We start from the raw sequence: 20,938 nt of genomic DNA, 5'->3' as shown, positions 1-20,938 counted from the left end.
CTACTTACCTCTGCTGATACCAGTCCAGAAAATATATTTCAGTTCATAGATTAAGGCATAATCCTTAATTTGCATAAGATTTTGAAAAATGTACTAATGTGTTCCCTGTGTAACATCCTCTCAGTGCTCTGAGACATGCCTGTGAAGTTGGTGAAAATGGCAATGCATAAAACTGAAAGCTGAAAGTTGTTTTTTCTTCTTTTTCCAGATAACAGTGAAACAGAACAGGGATCTCCATCATTGCCATGCAGTCCCAGTGCAATAAACATTGGAGAGGACATTAAACAACAAGAAACAGGTTCACAATGTTTAATATTTTATTCTGTGAAATGGCACTTTGCTGTGCTTTCTCAAAGGTCAATTGTTTTATGTGCCTTTCAATCATCTGTGTGCTATGCAACTAGAAAGTGGAAGTAATCATACATGAAAGTGTGTACTGTGTGTGTACTCCTGAGTGCTGTAAGTCAAATACTGTCTTTCACTACTACTGTGGTGTGTCTGAAAACAATTGCATTTATTTGTCAAAAGATGTCACACAAAGCATTCTGCTTTCTACATGCTTGTGTTTCTTTTTATTATAGTTGTGTATTTCCACTTGAACTTTTTCATTAAACCTTTTGGCCTCCTTATTCCCCAATATGCTTTCTCTTTCCAACTCAGCATGCCCTATCTTTCCAGTTCCTTGCAGCTATCTAGCTAAAGTTTGAGGACTTTTATCTTTTGTGATAAGTATCTCTCTCACAAATTCCCAAGCTTGCATTCATTTCAATCGGTGCTTTCTGTTAGTGTTTGAAATTCAGACAGTTCTGGAGCACTGACATGCTCTGACTTTCCCATATCTTTTATGGAAGTTATTATTTTATAATGGGTATTTCCTTTTCCCCTTGAGATGTTAGGGCATTGTGCCTCATTTCAAATTTCCTCTGTGGATGTATATTTTCCAGATTGAGACAGCACTTGATGTGTTTTCTAATATCTCCTTGATTTCATAGCTAGAGAAGCTGAAAAGCATCCATCTCTGTGAGTTATCTAGTAGATATCTTCTTGGTATATCTTTTCATAAATGCTGCTTTACATTATTCTAGATAGCTGAAAACTTTGTTTTTAATACCTTGCCTTCAGATACTGCAGGGTCTCTGCTTTGAAGGAAGTACTGTTATATTTGAATGCTGCACAGTACCTAAGCAACTGGCTTTATTTTCATTGTTTCTGAGTGATGTCTAGATTTGTGACACTGTCTGAGGCTGTCAGTCACCTTAAATTCTTACAGAGAACCAGTGGGAGTTCAGAACTTTATCTTTGAATAAAGATTTTAGTCTTTGTCAATGATTAGCATTCAGTTACGAAGTTTATTTTGATGCTTGCTGTATGCACAGCATGGACTGTGGACCTTATAGGGTTCCACTAAATTTGCTGTGCTGTTTTACCTAAATACTGTTTGTTCCTTCAGTTTGTTTGTTTCCTGCCTTTAAATCTAAACAGTTCAAATGAGGGAAAAGTGAGTAGGAGAAAATCATTTTTCTGTTTTATTCAGATTGCAGATAAACATTCAAACTAGTTAAGAGTTGCTGCAGTTTGCTGCCTAGCTTGTCACTGTATTTTTCACAGCATCGTGACTTTTCTCCCCTCCTTCTATTCCAACAGGAATTTCATTGCAGCTCTTCAACTGCTAGTTATTTCTCATTATGTGTGTGCATCTATCTGAATCTATTTTATTTTTTAAAAAGGAGCTACAACTTATGTTCTTCCACTGCCCTCTAGGGCCTACAGGTTTAAAAGATCCTTTATGGTCATGCTCAGAGTTTTGAAAATATAAAACCTCCACATTTTGTTTCAAAACTTATTCCATTTGGATACGCTTTGTAAAATGTAGGTTCTGTCCAAAAGGAGCAGGATTCAGTATTGCATCTGTAAATATTTCAGCCATCCCACTGAATCAGTCTGACCAGCCCACCAGTCTAATTTAACAAATGTGTGGGGCATCTATGTAGCTTCTGTATTTCATGCCCACTTAATTCCTTTCTTAGATAAGGTTGCATTAACGTCACTCAACACCAAGGCTGGTTTAAATCTGTCCTTTAAGACAGACTTTTTGACTGAACTTCATGTCTTTCAAAGTACACTTAGCTTTGGGGCTGGGATCAAATATGATTTGGCAGGTTTTAGTACTGGTAAGCCCAAACCCAGTAATAAAGAACATGTCAAAATTTTAGTCATATATAGGAGAGTGCTAGCGTTATGGAGTGATTGTGTAATCTTGTGTGGTGCGTAAACTTTACCAGAAATAGGTTTAGACAGAAGTTTTTATTTTTTGTCATAGTAATCTCAGACATAACTTACAGATTTTCAGCTAACTACTACAGAAGAAGCGGCTACAAAGGCAAAGTGGCAGAGGATTATGGGTTCAGATTATGAAATAGTGGTAAGTAAACTTCAATTATTATTAAGTGTCCTTGAATTGGTCCACGTATTATGTTGTTAGCATACAAATACAAATATGTGCATATTATATTTATGCATTTATTTATAAAGATAATATATACACTCATTAATCTGTTGGGAGGTTTTTACTTTATACCCATATGCAAAATTTACAATATTTTTCTGTAGTGATTCTGGTAAAATAATCACAATTGTCTTAGGTTACTGTGCCGATGGATATTGTTTCACAGATTTCCTGCCTTCATGGGGATAAGCATGTATTAGAGAAAAAATAATATTTAAGGTAAATTTCAAAGCTCCCTTGATTAGGCAGAATTTCAAGCTAGTGCCTGAAATCTCTTACCCATTTTGCATACTGAATGGATTGTTTGATACAGCAGTAGAAGCAATACATATGACATTTACTGTAGATACAGCTGTAAAGCAGTACCTGAGTTTAGGACTTTATTTCAAAGTGATGTGCCAAAGCTTTGGTCTCTGCAAAAGTATGTACGATTAGATACTATTGTCGCATACACTTCCCACTTGAATATGCAAATACCTGTAAGTGATTAAAGGTTCAGTTTTTACCTGACTCTCCCCTGATCCAAGCATTTGTCCTGTTTTTACACAAATGCAAATTTGAGCATGCAGAACCTCTTCCACATTTGACATGGATTGTATTATATTGGGCATGTTTCATTTTCTGTACTTAAAAGTTTTTTCTAGTTGTTCTTGCCCCAGAGTCTGAATTGTAGAATCATTAAGGTTGTACGAGACCTGTAAGATCAGGTGGTCCAACCATCACCCTGCTACCAATGTCAGCCACTAAACCATGTCCCTAAACACCAGGTCCAACCTTTCGTTGAACATGCCTAGTGACAGTGACTCCACCACCTCCCTGGGCAACCCATTCCAATGCCTAACTGCTCTTTCTGGAAAGAAATGTCTCCTAATTTCCACCCTTAACCTGCCCTGGTGCAACTTGAGGCCATTCCCTCTAGTCCTATCACTGGTTATCTGTGAGAAGAGGCCAACCCCCAATTCCCCCCACCTTCCTTTCAGGTTTAGAGAACAATAAGATCTCTCCTGAGCCTTCTCTTCTTGAGACTAAACAACCCCAGTCAGCTGCTGTGAGGAGTCAGCTGCTCCTCACAGGACTTGTGTTCCAGGCCCTTCACCAGCTTCGTACGTAGCCCTTCTCTGGACTTGCTCAAGGGCCTTCATGTAGTGTAGCCCAAAACTGAACACAGCACTCGAGGTGCGGCCTCACCAGAGTAGAGTACAGGAGGACGATCACCTCCCTGGTCCTGCTGGCTGCACTACTCCTGATACAAGCCAGGATGCCATTGGCTTTCTTTGCCACCTGGGGACACTGCTGGCTCATGTTCAGGCAAGCATCGACCAACAAGTCTAGATCCTTTTCCTGGTTGCTGTGGCCAAAGTGCAGGACCCAGCACTTAGCCAAGTTAAACCTCATCCCATTGGCCTCTGCCTATTGACTCTGTACTGGGTCTGACTGGGATGGAGTTAATGTTCCCTGCAGCAGCCCACACAGTGCTGTGCTCTGCACTTGGAGCTAGAACAGCACTGGTATCACACCGGTATTGTTTCTACTGCCAAGAAATAATGGCACCACATCAGGACTCCCTATAACTATGCCCCAGACCCAGCAGGCTGGGGGTAGGCATGAGATGGGGAAGGAACATCACCAGGGCAGCTGACTTAAACTAACCAAAGGGATTCCATACCAGATGATGTCACACTCAGCAATAAAAGGTGGAAAAAGGAAGAAGGGAAGGGTTGGCTCTTGTGAAAACGTCTCTCCTCCCGAACAACAGCTACATGCATTGAGGCCCTGCTTCAAGGATGTGGTCAAGCATTGCTTGTTTGTGGGAAGTAGAGAGTAATTTATTTCCTCTGCACTTCAGACAGCCTTTGCTTATTGTTTTTTTTTTTTCCCTCTTCCTTTTCCCTTTAGTTAAATTATTTAATTAATAATATTTTTTCCTTAGTACTTATTTTTACTTTTAACTAAATTATCCTTTTCTCAACCTGTGAGTTGTTTCTTTCTTTTTCTTCTTTCCCTCCTCTTCTGAGGAGGGAGAGTGAAAGAGCGGTTGTGGTGGAGTTCAGTTGCCTAGCAAGGTAAAACCATCATAGACCCATCCTGTCCAGGTCCCTCTGCAGGGCCTTCCTACCCTCCAGCAAATTGACATTTCCCCCCAACTTGATGATGTCTGCAACTTACTAAGGGAGCACTCAATTCCTTCATCCAAGTCATCAATAAAGATATTAAAGAGGATGGGCCCCAACACCGATCCCTGGGGAACACCAGTGGTAATTGGTCACCAGTTGGATTCCACTCCATTCACCATCACCTCTCTGGACCCAGTGCTCCAGACAGCTTTTAACCCAGCAAAGAGTGTCCCTGTCCAAGCCATGGGCTGCCAGCTTCTCCAAGAGAATATTGTGGGAGACTGTGTCAAAGGCCTTGCTGAAATCTAGGTAGACTACACCAACAGCCTTTCCCTCATCTACCAGGCAGGTCACCGAGTCATAGAAGGAGATGAGGTTGGTCAGGCAGGACTTGCCTTTCATGAAACCATGCTGACTGGGCATGATCCCTTGGTGGTCCTGCATACTCTGCATGACTGCATTCAAGATGACCTGATCCATCACCTTTCCTGGCCCTGAGGTCAGGCTGACAGGCCTGTAGTTCCCTGGGTCCTCCTTACAACCCTTGTAGATGGGTGTCACATTAGCACATCTCCAGTCATCCAGGACCTCCCTGAATGACCATGACCAGTGATAGGTGGTGGAAAGTGGCCCAGCAATCACATTCGCCAACTCCCTCAGGACTCTCAGGTGGATCCCATCTGGTCCCATGCACTTGTGACAGTCCAGGTGGAGCAGCAGGTCTCTATTTCCACCTGAACTGTGGGAGTTTCTTCTGCTCCCCATCACAGATTTTCAGGTTGGAAGGCTGAATATTCCGAGGATAAGTGGTCTAGCTGGTAAAGACAGATGGAAAGAAGGCATTGAGAACCTCAGCCTTTTCCTTATCCTCAGTAGTCATGTTCCTCTCTGCATCCAGTAAAGAATGGAGATTCTCTTTGGCCATCCTCTTGTCATTAATATATTTATAAAAACATTTCCTCTTTTAGTTGACCATGGTGGCCAGGTTGACCTTGTACTGGGCTTTGGCCGTCGTCATTTTTTCTCTGCATATGCTGGCAGTTTCCTTATACTCTCCCTGAGTTACCTGTCCCTTCTTCCACTGGACAAAAACTCTCTTTCTCCCAGACACAAAGCAAAAGTTCCCAGTTCAGCCATGTGGGCCTTCCCTGCTGACTCATTTTATGGCACATGGGGACAGCCTGCTCCTTTGCTTTTAAGACTTCCATGCTGAGGAGGGGTCCTTCCTGGACCCCTCTACCCTTCAGGACTGACTTCCAAGAGACTCTCCCTCCCAGTGTCCTGAACAATTCAAAGTCTGCCCTCTGAAAGTCTAAGGTAGCAGTTGTACTGACCCCCTCTTCTGACTTCACCAAGAATAGAGAACTCTGTCATGGAATGGTCACTGCCCAAGACAGCTCCCAACCACCACTGATGTAGATGGACTTCAGTTATGCAATTGTCCTCACCCCCAACCCTGGGACTGCTCCCCCAGGCTCATCTCTGTCAAGTCTTATTTCCCCCCCAGTTCCCCTTTGTACCTAGTTTAAAGCCTTCTCTACAAGTCCTGCCAGTTGCTAGGCTAGTCCCATGCACTTGTGACAGTCCAGGTGGAGCAGCAGGTCTCTATTTCCACCTGAACTGTGGGAGTTTCTTCTGCTCCCCATCACAGATTTTCAGGTTGGAAGGCTGAATATTCCGAGGATAAGTGGTCTGGCTAGTAAAGACAGATGGAAAGAAGGCATTGAGAACCTCAGCCTTTTCCTCCTTCATTTCCCCCTTTGAGACAAGTGGGACACAACAGCAGCTGTCAGGCCAAGTGCCAAGTAAACCTCCCCATGATCAAAAAAAAAAAAAAAAAAAAAAAAAAAAAACAATAAGAAATGCTGCGGCTGCACCAGACTCTCAGCCACATACTGATTAGTTCAGCCTTCCAGGTACACTCAGTATCCCTCCTGAACTGAAGAGATGTAGGAAGGACTGTACGCTGTATACTGAAGAGATGGAGGAAAACACCACCTACACATTCACTCCATCCAGTAACTGCCCCAATCCCCTGAAGTCCGTTTTGATATCTTTCTTTATCCACACACAGGGGGCAACATGATCATGTTATTTCAGATATGTTTTTTTGTCTGTCATGGTTCCTGGATGACACTCTGTAAATCCACAGTGATGTTTTTTTTTTCCAGAATAGTCTTAATAGCTAGTGATTGTGTAGATTACACTGATGGTTGCCTGTAGATTTTAGTTTTTATCTGCTATTCGTTTTATCCTCTCAGTGCTCGTCATCCTGTTGGGAAGTTGGATTCTTTCTTTTAAGCTGCTTCTGTTATTTCACTCAATGCTACTGAAAAGCTTAAAGTAGTAACTTGATACATTTGTTTGCAGTTTTAAGCCTGCATTATACATGTCAGTGTTTCTAGTTTATCCCTACAGGAATTCTCACTTCACTATGTGTAAATTGAATCTGAAGGTAGCACATACAGCTTTCAATATGACAAAAGTAACTTTTTTTTTTTAATCTGTTTTAGGTGGCTGTAGTTAGCAAATTCAGCGAAAGCAGTGGGCTAGGGATAAGCCTTGAAGCTACAGTGGGGCATCATTTTATCAGATCTATCCTACCAGAAGGGCCAGTTGGACGAAGTGGCAAGCTGTTTAGTGGAGATGAGCTTCTGGAAGTAAGAAAAAGTTCTGCTTTATTTTAGTCTGCTTTCAGTAGAATTCTTGAGAAGTGACTTGCTTTGCACAAGTTACAACTTTGGGAATGTAGGATATCTTAACAGCATACCACCCATTACCAGAAGTGTTTGTGTACACAGTTCATGTGTGCTTACTACATACTTATGTGACTGCATCTGCACAGCTGCATTTCTCAGCTCATAGCTGATATTTCAGATACAATTGAAGTCACGAAAAAAGAATACCCAGGAAAAGCATCTAGAAATACCCCTGTACAGTGAAGGGAATAAACACCTGTTTACGTTTCTAAATCATTTTCTTAGAATTAAGATTTGAGTTTTGTTCATGTGAATGCAAGAAATCAATATGATGTATCTGTTTTCAGGCTTAGTATGCCAATTCCCATGCAAATCTGCTAGTGTTGTTTGTTTTCATATTTGTAAGTTCTGAGTTTTACACAGGGGTTCTAAGGTGTTTAGTAAGATGGCATCATGTAATTTATGAGACTCTTCAAACAGCTCAAAGCATATCCTTGCACTGATACTGAGCATCAAATTGAGTAGAAACTGAGGGCTGAAAATCTACTGATGTTTTCATAAAAATCAGACAATTAGTGTTTGTTTTTTTTGTTTGTTTGTTTCTTTTTTTTCCATTTGTGTTCATTATTCTTCTGCTAAACACCGTGCATTCTTTCATTCTTGAGGTGAATGAGATCTCTCTGCTCGGAGAAAACCACAAGGATGTGGTGAATATCTTGAAAGAACTGCCAATTAAGGTGACAATGGTATGTTGTCGTCCAGTGGCTCCCCCTATCAATCATCCAGAAGTACTGGATGGTATAAGTCTATCGGAGGTTCAGCTCACAGAAAAGGTATATATATGCATGTATATAAGTATTTTTTAATAAAAATTACTAAGAAAATGACTGTTTCCTTGAGAAAAAACGTGTAAAGATCTTGTACAAAATTAGAAGTCTCTTTTAATATTTTAGGACTTGGGACCAAATAAATAGGAAAAGGCAAATTCTACTCATCAACTGTACTTTAGGCCAACCAGAAGATAAACATACTGGTAGGGACGTTGGCAAAAATTGGAGACACATGGCTTTCTACCCAAATACTTAATTTTTGTTCTGCATGTGGGCTGTGGGGATATAGCAAATTGAACTGTGTTGTCTTCAAACTCTTTATATTTCATGTAAGTTTGAAGCTAGGTTTCTGTGTTTGAGTTGAGCAAGCCTGAGCATGCACTCCCTGACAGACAAACTTCTGTCACTCTTAAGTTCGAAGCTCTGGGCTGTCTGATGTGTTAAACATGTAGGAGTGGCCTACAGTGTAACAAAACAATAGCATTTGTATGAAAAGAAGCTCAGTTAGTTCTGACTTCTGGGCAAGACACAGAATTGAATTTACTGTTGCTAAGCTTTGCTATGAAACCGAGGGAAGAGAAAAAAACATGTACACTTGTGTGTATGTCCGTATGTCCTTATGTGTCTGTGTCCTCTTTTTTCAAATGTTCTGACTCCTGTCAGTGCTACTATATTTAGATCAAGGCATTTTTAGACATACCATTTAATAACAGATATTTCCTTTGTATTTTAATACATACACTAATGAGGCTTTCTGAAGTTTTTAGTTTGATGGAAGTTCTGCTTTGTAAATACTGTTTCCAAGGAGTGTTTTCGTATACTTGCATCATGGATATTTTGTTACAAGAATATGTGAAATCTGTGCTAGACTTAACATAATTTTGTTAACTCTGTTTGCACTTTTTTCGTGTTTAGAGAAACACCACTTAGTTTTTATCTTGCTTTTTGTGAACAGAATTTAGTCTCTACAAATTTGCAAACATTTACATTCTATGGAGTTTGTGAACATACACTGTTTTTTCCCAGGCTCATGTCGAACTCGGTTTCATTGGCTCCTCAGACACAGAGGGAACAACTCTGGAAATGGCTGACGAGTCTCAGAGTATGGAAGAGGTGCAGAGCTCTTCTTTGGCAATGTGGGAAACAGAAGTACAGCACATAGACCTGGAGAAGGGGAGTATGGGTCTTGGATTTAGCATACTGGATTACCAGGTAACTTCTGTGCTCCTTTCTTTGAGTAGGCAACTCAATGCTCTGTATTGGGATCTTGCAATAAGATCTAAATAAGTATTTTAGTGGTAAATGTTAATGGAAACCAGGCAATGTAGTAAAGCTGAATGGATGTCACTACTGGCAGGCATCGCACTAGCTACATTACCTATTTGTATTACTGTGTTAAGAATAATGATGGGATTCATGTGGCCAAGTCTGGCAAGAGCTGGCCAGACTTATGAGGGCATCTTTAAACTAGACTAAGAGGGAAAGGGATTCAGTTTTGACTAATAGAGAAGAGCCGGGAGTTGCTCGTGTATTAGAAATCAACAGGAAAACATGTGTGAAGTGCCTCAGAGGAATTCAGTTGTACACATCTTAAAAGGTTGCAATAGCCCGACTGAAGCACCTCTATACCAGTACATGTAGTATGGGTGAAAAACAGGAGGAGTTGGAAGCCACCATGCAGTTAGAAAGTTTTGATCACTTATTATCACTGTGACTTGAACTTGGTGGGATGAATCATGTTACAGGAATGCTGTGGTTGATGGCTATAAACTGCTCAGAAGGAACTGGCAAGGAGGGAAGAGGGAGGGGTTGCCCTCAGTGTCTTTTTTTTTTGTTTGCTTGTTTGTTTTGATTGTGTTTTTTTTAAAAAAAGGACTGACTGCACAGAGCTGCCTTTGAAAAACAGTGATGAGCAATTTGAGGGGTTATGGGTAAAAAATAAAGGGAAAGCCAACAAAGGAAGCCTTGTGTTTGGAGTTTGCTGCAAGCCACCTTAGCAAGGGGAACCTGCTGAAGAAGCATGCTTGCTTCAACTACAGGAAGTGTTGTGCTTGCAGGCTGTAGTACTGCTGGTGTACTTTGGTCACCCTGACATCTACTAGAAAAGCAACACAGCAAGCTGTAAGCAGTTCAGGAGACTTTTGGGTAACTTCTTAATGCAGGAGGTAGATAGCCTAATCAGAGGAGTAGCATTAAGATACTTGTTGCTTACCAATGCAAATAAACTAATTAGAGAGATGAAAATTGGTGGTAGCCTGGGGTGTGGTGACCATGCCCTGGTGGAATTCATGATCCTAAGGGCTCTGGGACAGGTGAAGAGTAAAATCAAGACCCTGAATTTTAGGAGAGTGAACTCCGAGTTGTTTGAGGAATTAGTGGGGGTGACTTCACGGTAAGTAAACTGCCCTCAGGGATTAAGGTGGAGAACAGGGCTGGCAGTTCTCTAAAGATAATAGGTCTTGATTCTTATGTGTAAGAAATCAGGCAAGGAGGGCAGGAGACCAGTATGACTGAGTAAAGACCCTCCTGGTCAAATGAAAGTGAAAGAAAGAAATGCATAGGCAGTAGAGCCAGAAGCCTGTATCCTGGGAAGAATATAGGGGCGCTGCCTGGATATGTAGGAATAGGATTGGGAAAACTACTGCAGAGTTGGAGTTGAATTTGTTAAGGAGAGTGAAGTATGATAAGAAAGGCTTATCATACTTCTACATTTACAGCTACATTGCCAGAAAAAAAGGTAATTATAGAGAATTTGCCCCCTGGTACAGACAGCAGAACTAGTGACAACTGACATGGAGAAGACTGAGGTACTTAGCATTTTTTTCCTCATTTTCTCTGGTAAATCACTGCTTCCACATCTCTCAAGTCCCTGACCCTCAAGGCAAGGACTTGGAGGTGGAGTAGAGGTGGGGGGTGGGGGTTAGGGAGACCCAGCTATTGTAAGAGAAGATCAGGTTTGAGACTACTTCAGGAAACTGAACATACCACAGGAACATACTGCAAGACCACAGGACCTGATCAGGTGCATCCCAGGGTCTGCAGAGTATTGGCTGTTGAAGTCACTAAGCCACTTTTCCTCATGGCATTCAGGCAAAGTTCCAAGTGACTGGAAAAAAAGGGAATATTGCACCCATCTTTAAAAAAGAGTAATAAGGAGGATGTTGGAAACTACTGTTGAGTCAGCCTCACCTTAGTACCTTGTAAGATCATGGAACATATCCTCCTGGAAGCTTTGTCAAAATGTGGAAGACAGGGAGATGATCAGAGACTGCCAACATGGCTTGACCAAGTGAAAATCATGCTGCCTGACTAATCTAGTGGCCTCCTATGATGGAGTGATTACAATAGTGTACAAACAAAAAGCTACTGGCACTTCTCTGAGATCTTTGATGTCATCTCCCACTGCATTCTTGCTCCTAAGTTGGAGGGATATGCTTCTGATGGGTGGGTTGTTAGATGGATAAAGAATAAGCTGGGTAATGGTGTTCAAAGAGCTACAGTCATCAGCTCAGTGTTCATGTGGAGAACTCTTATGAATGGTCTCCCTCAAGGGTCTGTGCAGGTGTCAGTACTATTTAATATCTTCATCAACGGCATAGCTGGTTGGATGGAGTACGCCCTCAGCATTTGTGGATGACATGAAGCTGAGAGTACCTCTCTTGAGAAGAAAGGCTGAGAGAGCTGGGAACGTTCAGCCTGGAGAAGAAGCTCCACAGTGACCTTCTTGTGGCTTTTCCAAACCTAAAAGGGGTTGTAAGAAAGATAGAGAAAGACTTTTTAGCAGGGCCTATATTGAAAAGACAAGGGAGAATGGTTCTAAAAAGAACTGAAAGAGGGTAGATTTAGATTGGATATAAGGAAGAGATTTTTCCATGATGATGGTGAGATTTTGGAACAGGTTGCCCAAAGAAGCTGCGGATACCTCATTATTGTAAGTGTACAGTGCTGGGTTGGATGGGGCTTTGGGAAATTTATTCTAGCAAAAGAAGTCCCTGCCTATAGCAGGGAGGTTGGAACTAAATAATCTTTATAGGTCCCTTTCAATCCAAATCATTCTATGATTCTGTGATTTTACAGGTTCTCATGGTAATGATTTTACTTATCCAGAAAAATAAATAATCAGTAAAATACTAGGCTCTTGAGAAAGCTGAACCTCTAGTGCCTCAGGTGTAAGGAATGATGTACACATCTTAGAATACTCAGGCATCTTGCCATGTATTTTGCATCTGCAGCGAGGGTGCCCTTGCTAAGAGAAAGATCCAATAAAGGACTTACATTCTTAAAGCAGGATTTATCAAAATCCAGAACTGTAATTCTGAAATCCCTTGCTTAGCTGCTATCTAGGACGTGCCTAGACATTCTCTTTCATTTTGTGTTTGACTTGAAAATTCCTGGACATCTCAAGGTGTGATTCATATTGTGACCCTGTGTCAGAGCAGCTGAGTGCCTGTCTCCTGCCTCCGCTTGGTCAGGATACAACAAATGTTCTTCCTGTGTTTCCAGTTGTCACAGTGGATATTTTTTAATCTCTGATCAAAGTCAACTAACTTTCCCTCTGGTCAGCACAGGCTTTTGCCTGAGTGTTTGGTGGTCTAGCAGGTCTCTGCTGAATCTTTGCCCTAGGAGATACACACATTGTACTTTGCATCTGGAGGTCGCTTAAAGGTGGAGGTTATTCCCATGGTGTGTTGCTTAGGAATAATCTATGCCCCAGAGGTATTTTTGCACTTGCACACTGATAACTGTGAAGAACAGTGTAGTTTAGTAATCACAGAATCATGGAATTGTAGGGGTTGGTAGGGACCTCTAGAGATCATCGGGTCCAACCCCACTCCCCAAACAGGTTCCCTAGGGCAGGTTGCCCACATAGGCATCCAGACGGGCCTCAATCTGAAGGATATAGGCATAGTCAAGTACTCATTTAACGAAACAGCAGTTATGATTTATTGTGTTACTCTTAATGCTCTTAAATTAGACACTATAGCTGAGCCAGAGTATTTGGAGTCCATATTAGCGCACACTAAAGCATATTTTTTCTTCAGCCTTTTCTGAAGTGTAAATACAAAATGTGGTTGCGTATGTGATTACTTAAAACATTATGTTTTTTAAGAGTTGTTGGAAATACCTTAAATTGTTGTATATGTTTTACTACTGTGAGTTTGGTTATATCCTACAGGCCTAGGAAGCTTTCTCAAACTTACTTACCTTTTTTTTTTTATTTTATTTGATATTATAATACTTGTGTCCTGTGTTCTCACCTTTGAGATGGGGTTAAAACATTTCAGTTTGTTTCCAGAAGTTCTATTTTCATCTAAGACTGTGAACAATAAACTAAATTTACAGTAAGGTTTATGCTTGTGTTTTTCTTTTTCCATCCATTTTTTAATTAATTTTCCATGGACAGTGGATAAAGTGAAGGTTGATTTTGTATTTCTGATGTTTCATACAGTGGTAGGCCTGTGGGAGAGTACATTATTCCTTACCCCTGGGAAGACTTTGAGGGACATAAGAATCACATGCACTAGAAAGCTGATTTTTTTCCAAAAATATGTCATGCAGTATCATCTCAAGTGGTGGTATAAATACTTGTTAAAATAGTGAGGAAAGTGTCAGTATTCAGGTCCAAGAATGATGTCCAGCAATGCTAGCTGTATTTCAACTTGTAAAGTTTTGTTTCCTCATGGCATTCCCTTTATTGCATTAATTGCCATAATTAAGGGTCTTCTCTCTCCCACTCCCTCTCTCAAACACTCTCTCTCACATTAGCTTTCAGAGGTCTCTAATTCCTGCGGTTTTGGTTGCTGCCTTTACGACATGCATCCTTTCAGATGTACATTCTGGCACAGAAATTGTTGCAATTGCTTTCCAGTTTGTAGATGTTTATTTTTCTCTTTCCTTTGCTATCAGTGAAGTTGGTACATTGTTACATATATCTCATATTTTTCTGTGCATGCACACAGGTGAATTGCCATATGTTGGAAGCATTAACATCTAATGATCTTCCTTGTGAATGTGATTTCTAAAAGAGTTATGCAAGTTTGTGTACCTGTTATGATTGTTACAACAGAATTATACTTTCCTGTTCATAGAGCTTGATGTTAGCTTATTTATAAAAATATCAGTGCATTGGAGGATGGAGATTTGAAAACAGTTTTCTTTCTGAAAGGAAGATCGACTTTGTTGTGCCTTGTTGATATGTTCCCGTCTCGTAAAGTATTTGGTTAGGCAAACATGAGGATTTTACTCTTTAAATGTGCTTTCCCAGCTGAGCAAGAAAGATCTGGTGCCATGGTGGTTTTTGAAATAAGCTGTTTGTTCCACTAGAGATTGTTAACTTTCCCCAGTCTGAACTGTCCATCTTTATTCACAAACAGCTAAGTGTAAGAGGGGGTGAGGTCTGCACAGTGTCATAGGAGTAGGAAGTATTTACATTTTTGGTGTGATTACTCATTACTATACATACTGCACTCAGCAGTTTAACAGTGTTTTATGCTGGAGATTTGTGATGGAACATCACGTAGAAAATGTTTTCACATTTAGGAATAGAAAACAGAAGGAAGCATAAACATACAGTTGTATGGAAAGGGGTATGTGTTCCTGCTGTTCCTGCTGAGGGTTCATCTGGAGCAGGGCTGCGTTGTGGGTCATTAAAAGTGCATACATAAAATAAGCCTACCAAGATAGAGTAAATAAAATGAAATGTCTCTTTTCCTTTTACTCAATTAGGATCCTGTTGACCCAGCAAACACTGTAATTGTAATTCGCTCATTAGTTCCCGGTGGTGTGGCTGAGCAAGATGGCAGACTTCTTCCTGGAGATCGGCTTATGTTTGTCAATGATATCAACCTGGAAAATGGCAGCCTGGAGGAAGCAGTGCAAGCACTGAAAGGAGCCCCAACAGGAACAGTTAAAATAGGAGTTGCCAAACCACTGCCTGTAAGGATTTGGGAGTGCTGTGGATAATTTTCATGTCATTTAAGCTGGTACATAATGATCCTGACTTCTGCGTACACTTTCTTTGCATTGGAATACAGCCAGGTGACACACGAAATCCAGAAGATTGTATGAGATTCCTTGCATGCAGGAATGGCCTGTGTAGTGCATGACAGGTGTGGTGATTTCAGGACCTAGCACGCCAGTCTCCTAGCAGAGAAACAGTGAAGCATCTTACAACCAGCACAGTCTTTCTGGACTGCAAACTGCTAGACATAATTTTGTATGTTACAAGATTTTCTGGATGTGCAAGGTGGTGACATAAAGACAGTTATACATTGTTTGGAATTTGCCTACTGCACTACTTCATAAGGTCTGGTCTGCTATATGTATAGCACATATGCAGTCTTTCTGTACAGACTATGTACTTAATTTAAAGAATGGTAAATAGTCTTAAGGTATCTCAGCTGGTTATTTTGGTAAAGCTATAAATAATTCTGGGCTTGATTTTAGAAAGGAGTCTCTAGCAATTAGGAGAATGAGGTTGAATAATTGCGTTCCTTTAGCCATTCTGGGGCAAAAATACACAATGAGTTTTAAAAGGGAGATTATTAATCTTAAGATTTGGATTGTATGTGTCGTTTTCAGTGGTAACAAACTCCAGATATGGAAGACCTAGGGTTATGGAGATAGTGTGTCAGTATGGATGCTGTGCAGTTCTGCATCTGTGCGGTTATATTTTAATAATGTACTCTGCATTCTGAGGGCTGGTAAGAGTGCTTATTTGCACAGCATCTGTCCCACATCTCTTCCTCTTGCATCTGGAAGTGTCATGATTTACAAATAAAAGAGAATATAGAGGATTGGCCAGGACAAGAAACATCTATTTCAAGATTATGTAAGGATACAACTAATGAAAGATTCCTGTGATTTCTAAACTGTGTATACTTCCTTAGTGACATCTCAGGTCAGTGAATTTAAAAAAATCTACGTCACAGCTACCACTGAGAGTATCCTCCTGAATTATCCCTACCAAAGTGGGAGCATGGACTAGTGTCCCTGGTGTCTATAAATTCAAATCAGTAGAATGCCATTGGTATTATATGTAGAAAGATCAGTCTCACCATATTTGTAAGGCCAAGTGATTTTTTGCAGTTCATTTTTGCTTTTTACACAATGACAATCTTTGTAATCCTTGTGAGTGCAGATAACCAAATTTTCATTTTCAGTGCATGTGAAGTAGGTAGGAGGGAATAGCTAATGTTTAAGTTCATAGAAACTCTCCTCATAGTAAAGAGGGCACTTTTTAAACTTTCTTTTTGAGATTTATTTTTATAGGGGAGACTGTGTGTCACACACTAAAATGTCTTGCAAATCGACATTGTCTTACTTAAAAGGGCATTCTGAAAGAGAACCTTCATGGTTGTTCTGTCTCTGTTCCTGGAATTTTGTAAACATTCTGCATTTCTACTTTAATATGTCATGTATGATTTTACCAGTTAAGTAAACATTTTGAGTAGTCACTGGCTTCTTTACAATACCAGCTGAATGAACCTAACATCAAATTGTGTTGGAAAAAGGTGCTGATTTGCAGTGAGAATTTTATGTTTTGTCCTTCTGAGGCTGTTAGACCTGGCAGACACCACCTTAAAATACAGGCAGTGTATTCAGTGTTCCTTTGATCAGGAATATTTGGCAGCCTGGGAGGTTGTGTAGGCCTGTACTGTTAGGCTCTGTCCCTTGAAGCAGCTCCGGCAGTTCTAATAAATGCTTCGTAAGAGCAGAAATTGAGAATTAATTTAGACTAGCCTGTAGGTTCTGTGGTATAGCTGGAAAGGTTTTTTTTTTTTTTTACTTGAGTATTTAAAGTGACATGTGAAGCTGAATCAATTCAGATAATTTTGAAAAAAAAAAACACATCTCTGCCTATTCAACAGTATAACTGTGATTGAAATGAACTCTGATGCATTTGGAATTGATTTGCCTCTCTAAACATCCCTCACATAATGCACTTTGAACACCCTGTGTGCTGGCCACTCAATCCAACTCAGAGCTTCGTTCTTTCTGCAGCTTTCACCAGAAGAGGGCTATGTCTCTGCTAAGGAAGATTGCTTTTTCTACACTGCCCAGTCATTTGAGGAGGAGGGGCCAGCTGATGCAGCCCTCTTCCATGCTGATCTAGCTCTGGTTAGTGGCCCAACTTAAAAAAGATTTCTTAAGTCTTTGCATTTCATAATGAAAAAAGGTTGCGTTGTCACTGTTCATGCTTATCTTTAAGTGTTTACTATCACCACGTTACTCATTCACTATAGTTGAGATGAATTCCCACATGGTAGAAACTGGCATCTAGAGATTTTGACTGTTTGCATGGGGGAAAAAAATGAAAAAAAAAAAATTTGCTGAGATTTTCAAAAGATCATGGCCACCCATGTCTCCTTGCTTCCACAGTGCATCCCTTTGAAAATCTTAGCTTGTGTAGAGCAGTGTTCATTTGCTCATTTGGTAAATAAATCTTTTTGCCTGTGTTTCGTATTATATGGCTCTACTTTCCTAGCTGCCTTGAAAAAAGTTTTGGGAACTCTTTTTGCATGTAAGCCAGCCTTACAAAGAATGCTGTCCATCTTCAAAAGCTACCAATGCTTTTTTCCTGATAGTATTCTTTAAACTTCAGCATCAATCAGTGATTATGACATTTGCAAACCAAAATGTGTTCACTTGTACAAAGAATGTAACTTACCTGAAAGTTCACTGCCCTACATGGCCCATAAGTTACAATTAAGAATTTAAAGAAAAATGTCAAAGGAAATAGGAATCTAGAACAAATAAGCAAACAGAAAAAAAAATATCCAAACATATGTCCTCATGATTATTCATACTGATCTGGGACTTATGTTGTTTTTAATTGTTTGGCCCCCATTTTCTGGGGATATGAGTAGGTAAACAGTTTGTACTAAACACCATAACTTAATTCATTTAAGGAACAAATTAAACAAAACAAAAACCTGAAATGGATCCTTCCAAGGAAAAATCTCCGAATTACTGATTGCAGTGTGTTTGATATTTTTTCACATTTTCAAATGACAAATTGTTTTTAATAATGTGCTTTTTAACAATACTTTTTTTTTTCTTCAGTTTGTTATCTTGATGAACTAGTTAAACTGCTAGTTATTTCAATATAATAGGATTTGCCTTACTTTATTTATAAAGGAAAAAGAAGTATGAAGAAACAAGGTTATGTATTGAAAATATCCTTTAATTAAAGATGGGTAGAAAAGATTAGACTAAATCTTAAGGACTTAACTTTTTGACTTCTATGTGTGATTCATAAAAAAAAAAAATAAAAGTGAGCTGAATGAATATAGCAGATAATTATATGGTTAAAATTGTCAGCTATGTCAACTGACTGTGAAATATGCAAAATATGAAAATGAATATGCAATCATCAAGTCAAAATGTTTGCAGAGTGCATTCACAAGGAACTGGTTTTAATAGATAAATCTATGCTCAGATTCCTCTAGTCTTTCCCCTTTTTACACAATCCTTATTTAGAGCTTAGCTTCAGTATCACTGATGAGTATTTTCCAAAAGATGGACTGAGAGTGAATTACACCAAAGGAGTAGTTTGAATTATTTGTTAAGTCTTTAGGGTTGAGACAGTAAAAACCAGATCATTTGTACCTCAGAAAATAATCTTTTGAAGTCACTGTAGAGTTTTGCTATTGTAATTGTCCATCTGACAATGAATAAATTAATTTTGTGATTAACCTCAAAAGCTGCAAAACAACACTTAGATCCTATCTCTGCAGATGGATGATTACACTTAGCTGCTTCATATAAGTTTACAGTATAGTCATGGTTATGAACTCCACTGACTATTTTTGTTAGCATACAATGTTCCCTTGAGCTCTGCCAGGGGAGATAAAAGTATAGTCACAGTATAGAATATGAAGCACCATGAATTAAGTTCTTTAGGACCTAATTTTATTCTAGTATTTGAAAATTCTTTTCAAGACTTGTGTATTATATTGCATTGAAGAACAAGAATACCCCTAAAAAGAAAAAGACTACTCAAGTTTGGAACTCTTTTTAAAATCTTACTTCATATGTAAGATAATAAAAAATATTTTTAAAATTATAAGAAATATGACATCTGACTTTTTATAAATGTTTTGGAAATAGTTGCAGTTTCTTTTCTTTTGTGTCACTTAGTCAAGCTCATTTTTTTTACAGCCTTAATTATTGTAAAAGAATTAATGTAAAAGAAAATAGTAGTTGCTAACACCTCATATTTCTATTAGGAGGCACTAGCCTATTTCAGCCATACAATTTGTTCCAGTTCAGACTCCAACTTTAATTAAGATGTTCCTTGCCATCTCTGAAGATGGAGTAACATCTCTTGTAACTGGAAGAAGAAGTTTTTCCTACTGTGCTGTACAAATCTAACTTCACTGTAAAATGCAGAGGGGAAAAAAAGTGAAGTGTCAGTCAGTTAGTGGCGACTGAGGTACATGTGTTTGGGGCTTATGTTGCGTGAAGGTTACAGACAGCCTGGCTGATTAAATTGCTTCTGTTGTTAGGTGGACTCTGGAGAGGCAGATCTAGCGGATGAATCCACCTTAGAATCTCAGTATTCTCCAGAGAGTGACACCTTCCAGGCTTCAATGTTAGCTCTGCATGGCAGCGCCTGTAGTGATGAACTGAACTACAGTCTCTCCCTTCCCTCGTCAACTCCCAAGGTAAAATAAGGATGATTTTATTGATGATAAAACTTGCTTATGAATGTGAAAAGGCTCAGTGTTCTGTATGCAGCCGTATTACTAGATGTTGTCCTTGTTCCATCTGCACAACCATTTGTTAACATTTTAAATTACAGTTTTATTTAAGATAATGCTGTTGTCTTCCAGTTGTCTGTGTGGAAGAGAGAGGCAGGTGGAAGATTGAAAACTTGGGCTATGTTTTGTATAGCCAGGTAGAATACTGTGAGAAACTTGTAATGTTAAAGCTGTGGTGAACAGTCTACTACAAAAAAAAACTTAACCGGTAATACTTCAGAACATATTAAAGAATGGTAACACAAAATAACTTCATCGTTCTGCAAAATTCTAGATTTAGTAAGTTTTCATCCTAAGCTTTGTTTTTTTATTTCTTTGTAGTTAGAGTACTTGTTAATCAGATTACTTTGTTTTTGCATAAATTGTTCATAATTATACTGTAATTAAATATGAAGCATATCAAACCTCTGATTGCTACTAATTTCTTTTTTAAATTTCTCAAGAATATTACAAAGACCAGTATCTTAATTCTTGCTGGTCACATACCCTTATGATTGAATCAAAGTTGGCTTTGTTTCTCTCCATGTTTTTTCATTATCCTTTATCTTGTCAATCTATAGATCTATTTCACTAATCCAGAGTCTTTAGAGTCATTTCTCCTAGCACTCACCGTTTTTGAACCAAACATTGTAGGGATTTCTTCCCAGGCTTACAATCTCTGATCTTCAAAAGAGTAGCTTCTGCTTTTTTCTTCATGCCTGAGCCACGGTCTCTTTATCCATTTTATATTTGGCCCATACAAGGCATTGTTTTGGAAAGCTAAATTCATCTTTTAATGGCTTCTCCCAATCCACAGAAGAGCACATCTCTGCTGTCCGCATGGGACAGATTGCATTGTTTAACTCTGTAATTGTTACTTAAATGGATTATGCATTTTGCATGCTGAGAAGCATTTTATGAGACAAAGGTTAGATTTACATTATATTTCATGTTGCTGCCCTAGGAATCCTTAAGTTATTTTTGGTTTTAACTTATAGATAGCTTTATTTTCTTTTTTTTTTGTTTGTTTGTTTGTTCATTTTTA

At 39.3% G+C, this 20,938-nt stretch overlaps 1 protein-coding gene across 18 annotated transcripts in view; it reads left to right on the top strand.

Moving 5' to 3' along the window:
* MPDZ (multiple PDZ domain crumbs cell polarity complex component) overlaps positions 1–20,938 on the top strand; it is a 105,149-nt gene that overhangs the window by 35,602 nt on the left and 48,609 nt on the right. For 17 of the 18 annotated variants that reach the window (XR_011091055.1, XM_068666168.1, XM_068666170.1 and 14 more), the window contains exons 12-19: positions 209–298; positions 2,343–2,422; positions 7,134–7,280; positions 7,985–8,152; positions 9,176–9,361; positions 14,876–15,085; positions 17,153–17,269; positions 19,660–19,818. Coding sequence is in view for 17 of the 18 variants with exons in the window: in XM_068666168.1 (XP_068522269.1) it covers positions 209–298; positions 2,343–2,422; positions 7,134–7,280; positions 7,985–8,152; positions 9,176–9,361; positions 14,876–15,085; positions 17,153–17,269; positions 19,660–19,818 (1,157 nt within the window). In the remaining variant the exon portion in view is untranslated. The remainder of the gene's footprint in view (positions 1–208; positions 299–2,342; positions 2,423–7,133; positions 7,281–7,984; positions 8,153–9,175; positions 9,362–14,875; positions 15,086–17,152; positions 17,270–19,659; positions 19,819–20,938) is intronic. The other variant, XM_068666175.1, reaches the window with a different exon arrangement.

Source organism: Anas acuta, chromosome Z (genome assembly GCF_963932015.1).
Source record: "Anas acuta chromosome Z, bAnaAcu1.1, whole genome shotgun sequence".
In the NCBI taxonomy this organism is placed as follows: domain Eukaryota; kingdom Metazoa; phylum Chordata; class Aves; order Anseriformes; family Anatidae; genus Anas; species Anas acuta.
This window is presented reverse-complemented; position numbering and strand designations above follow the sequence as displayed.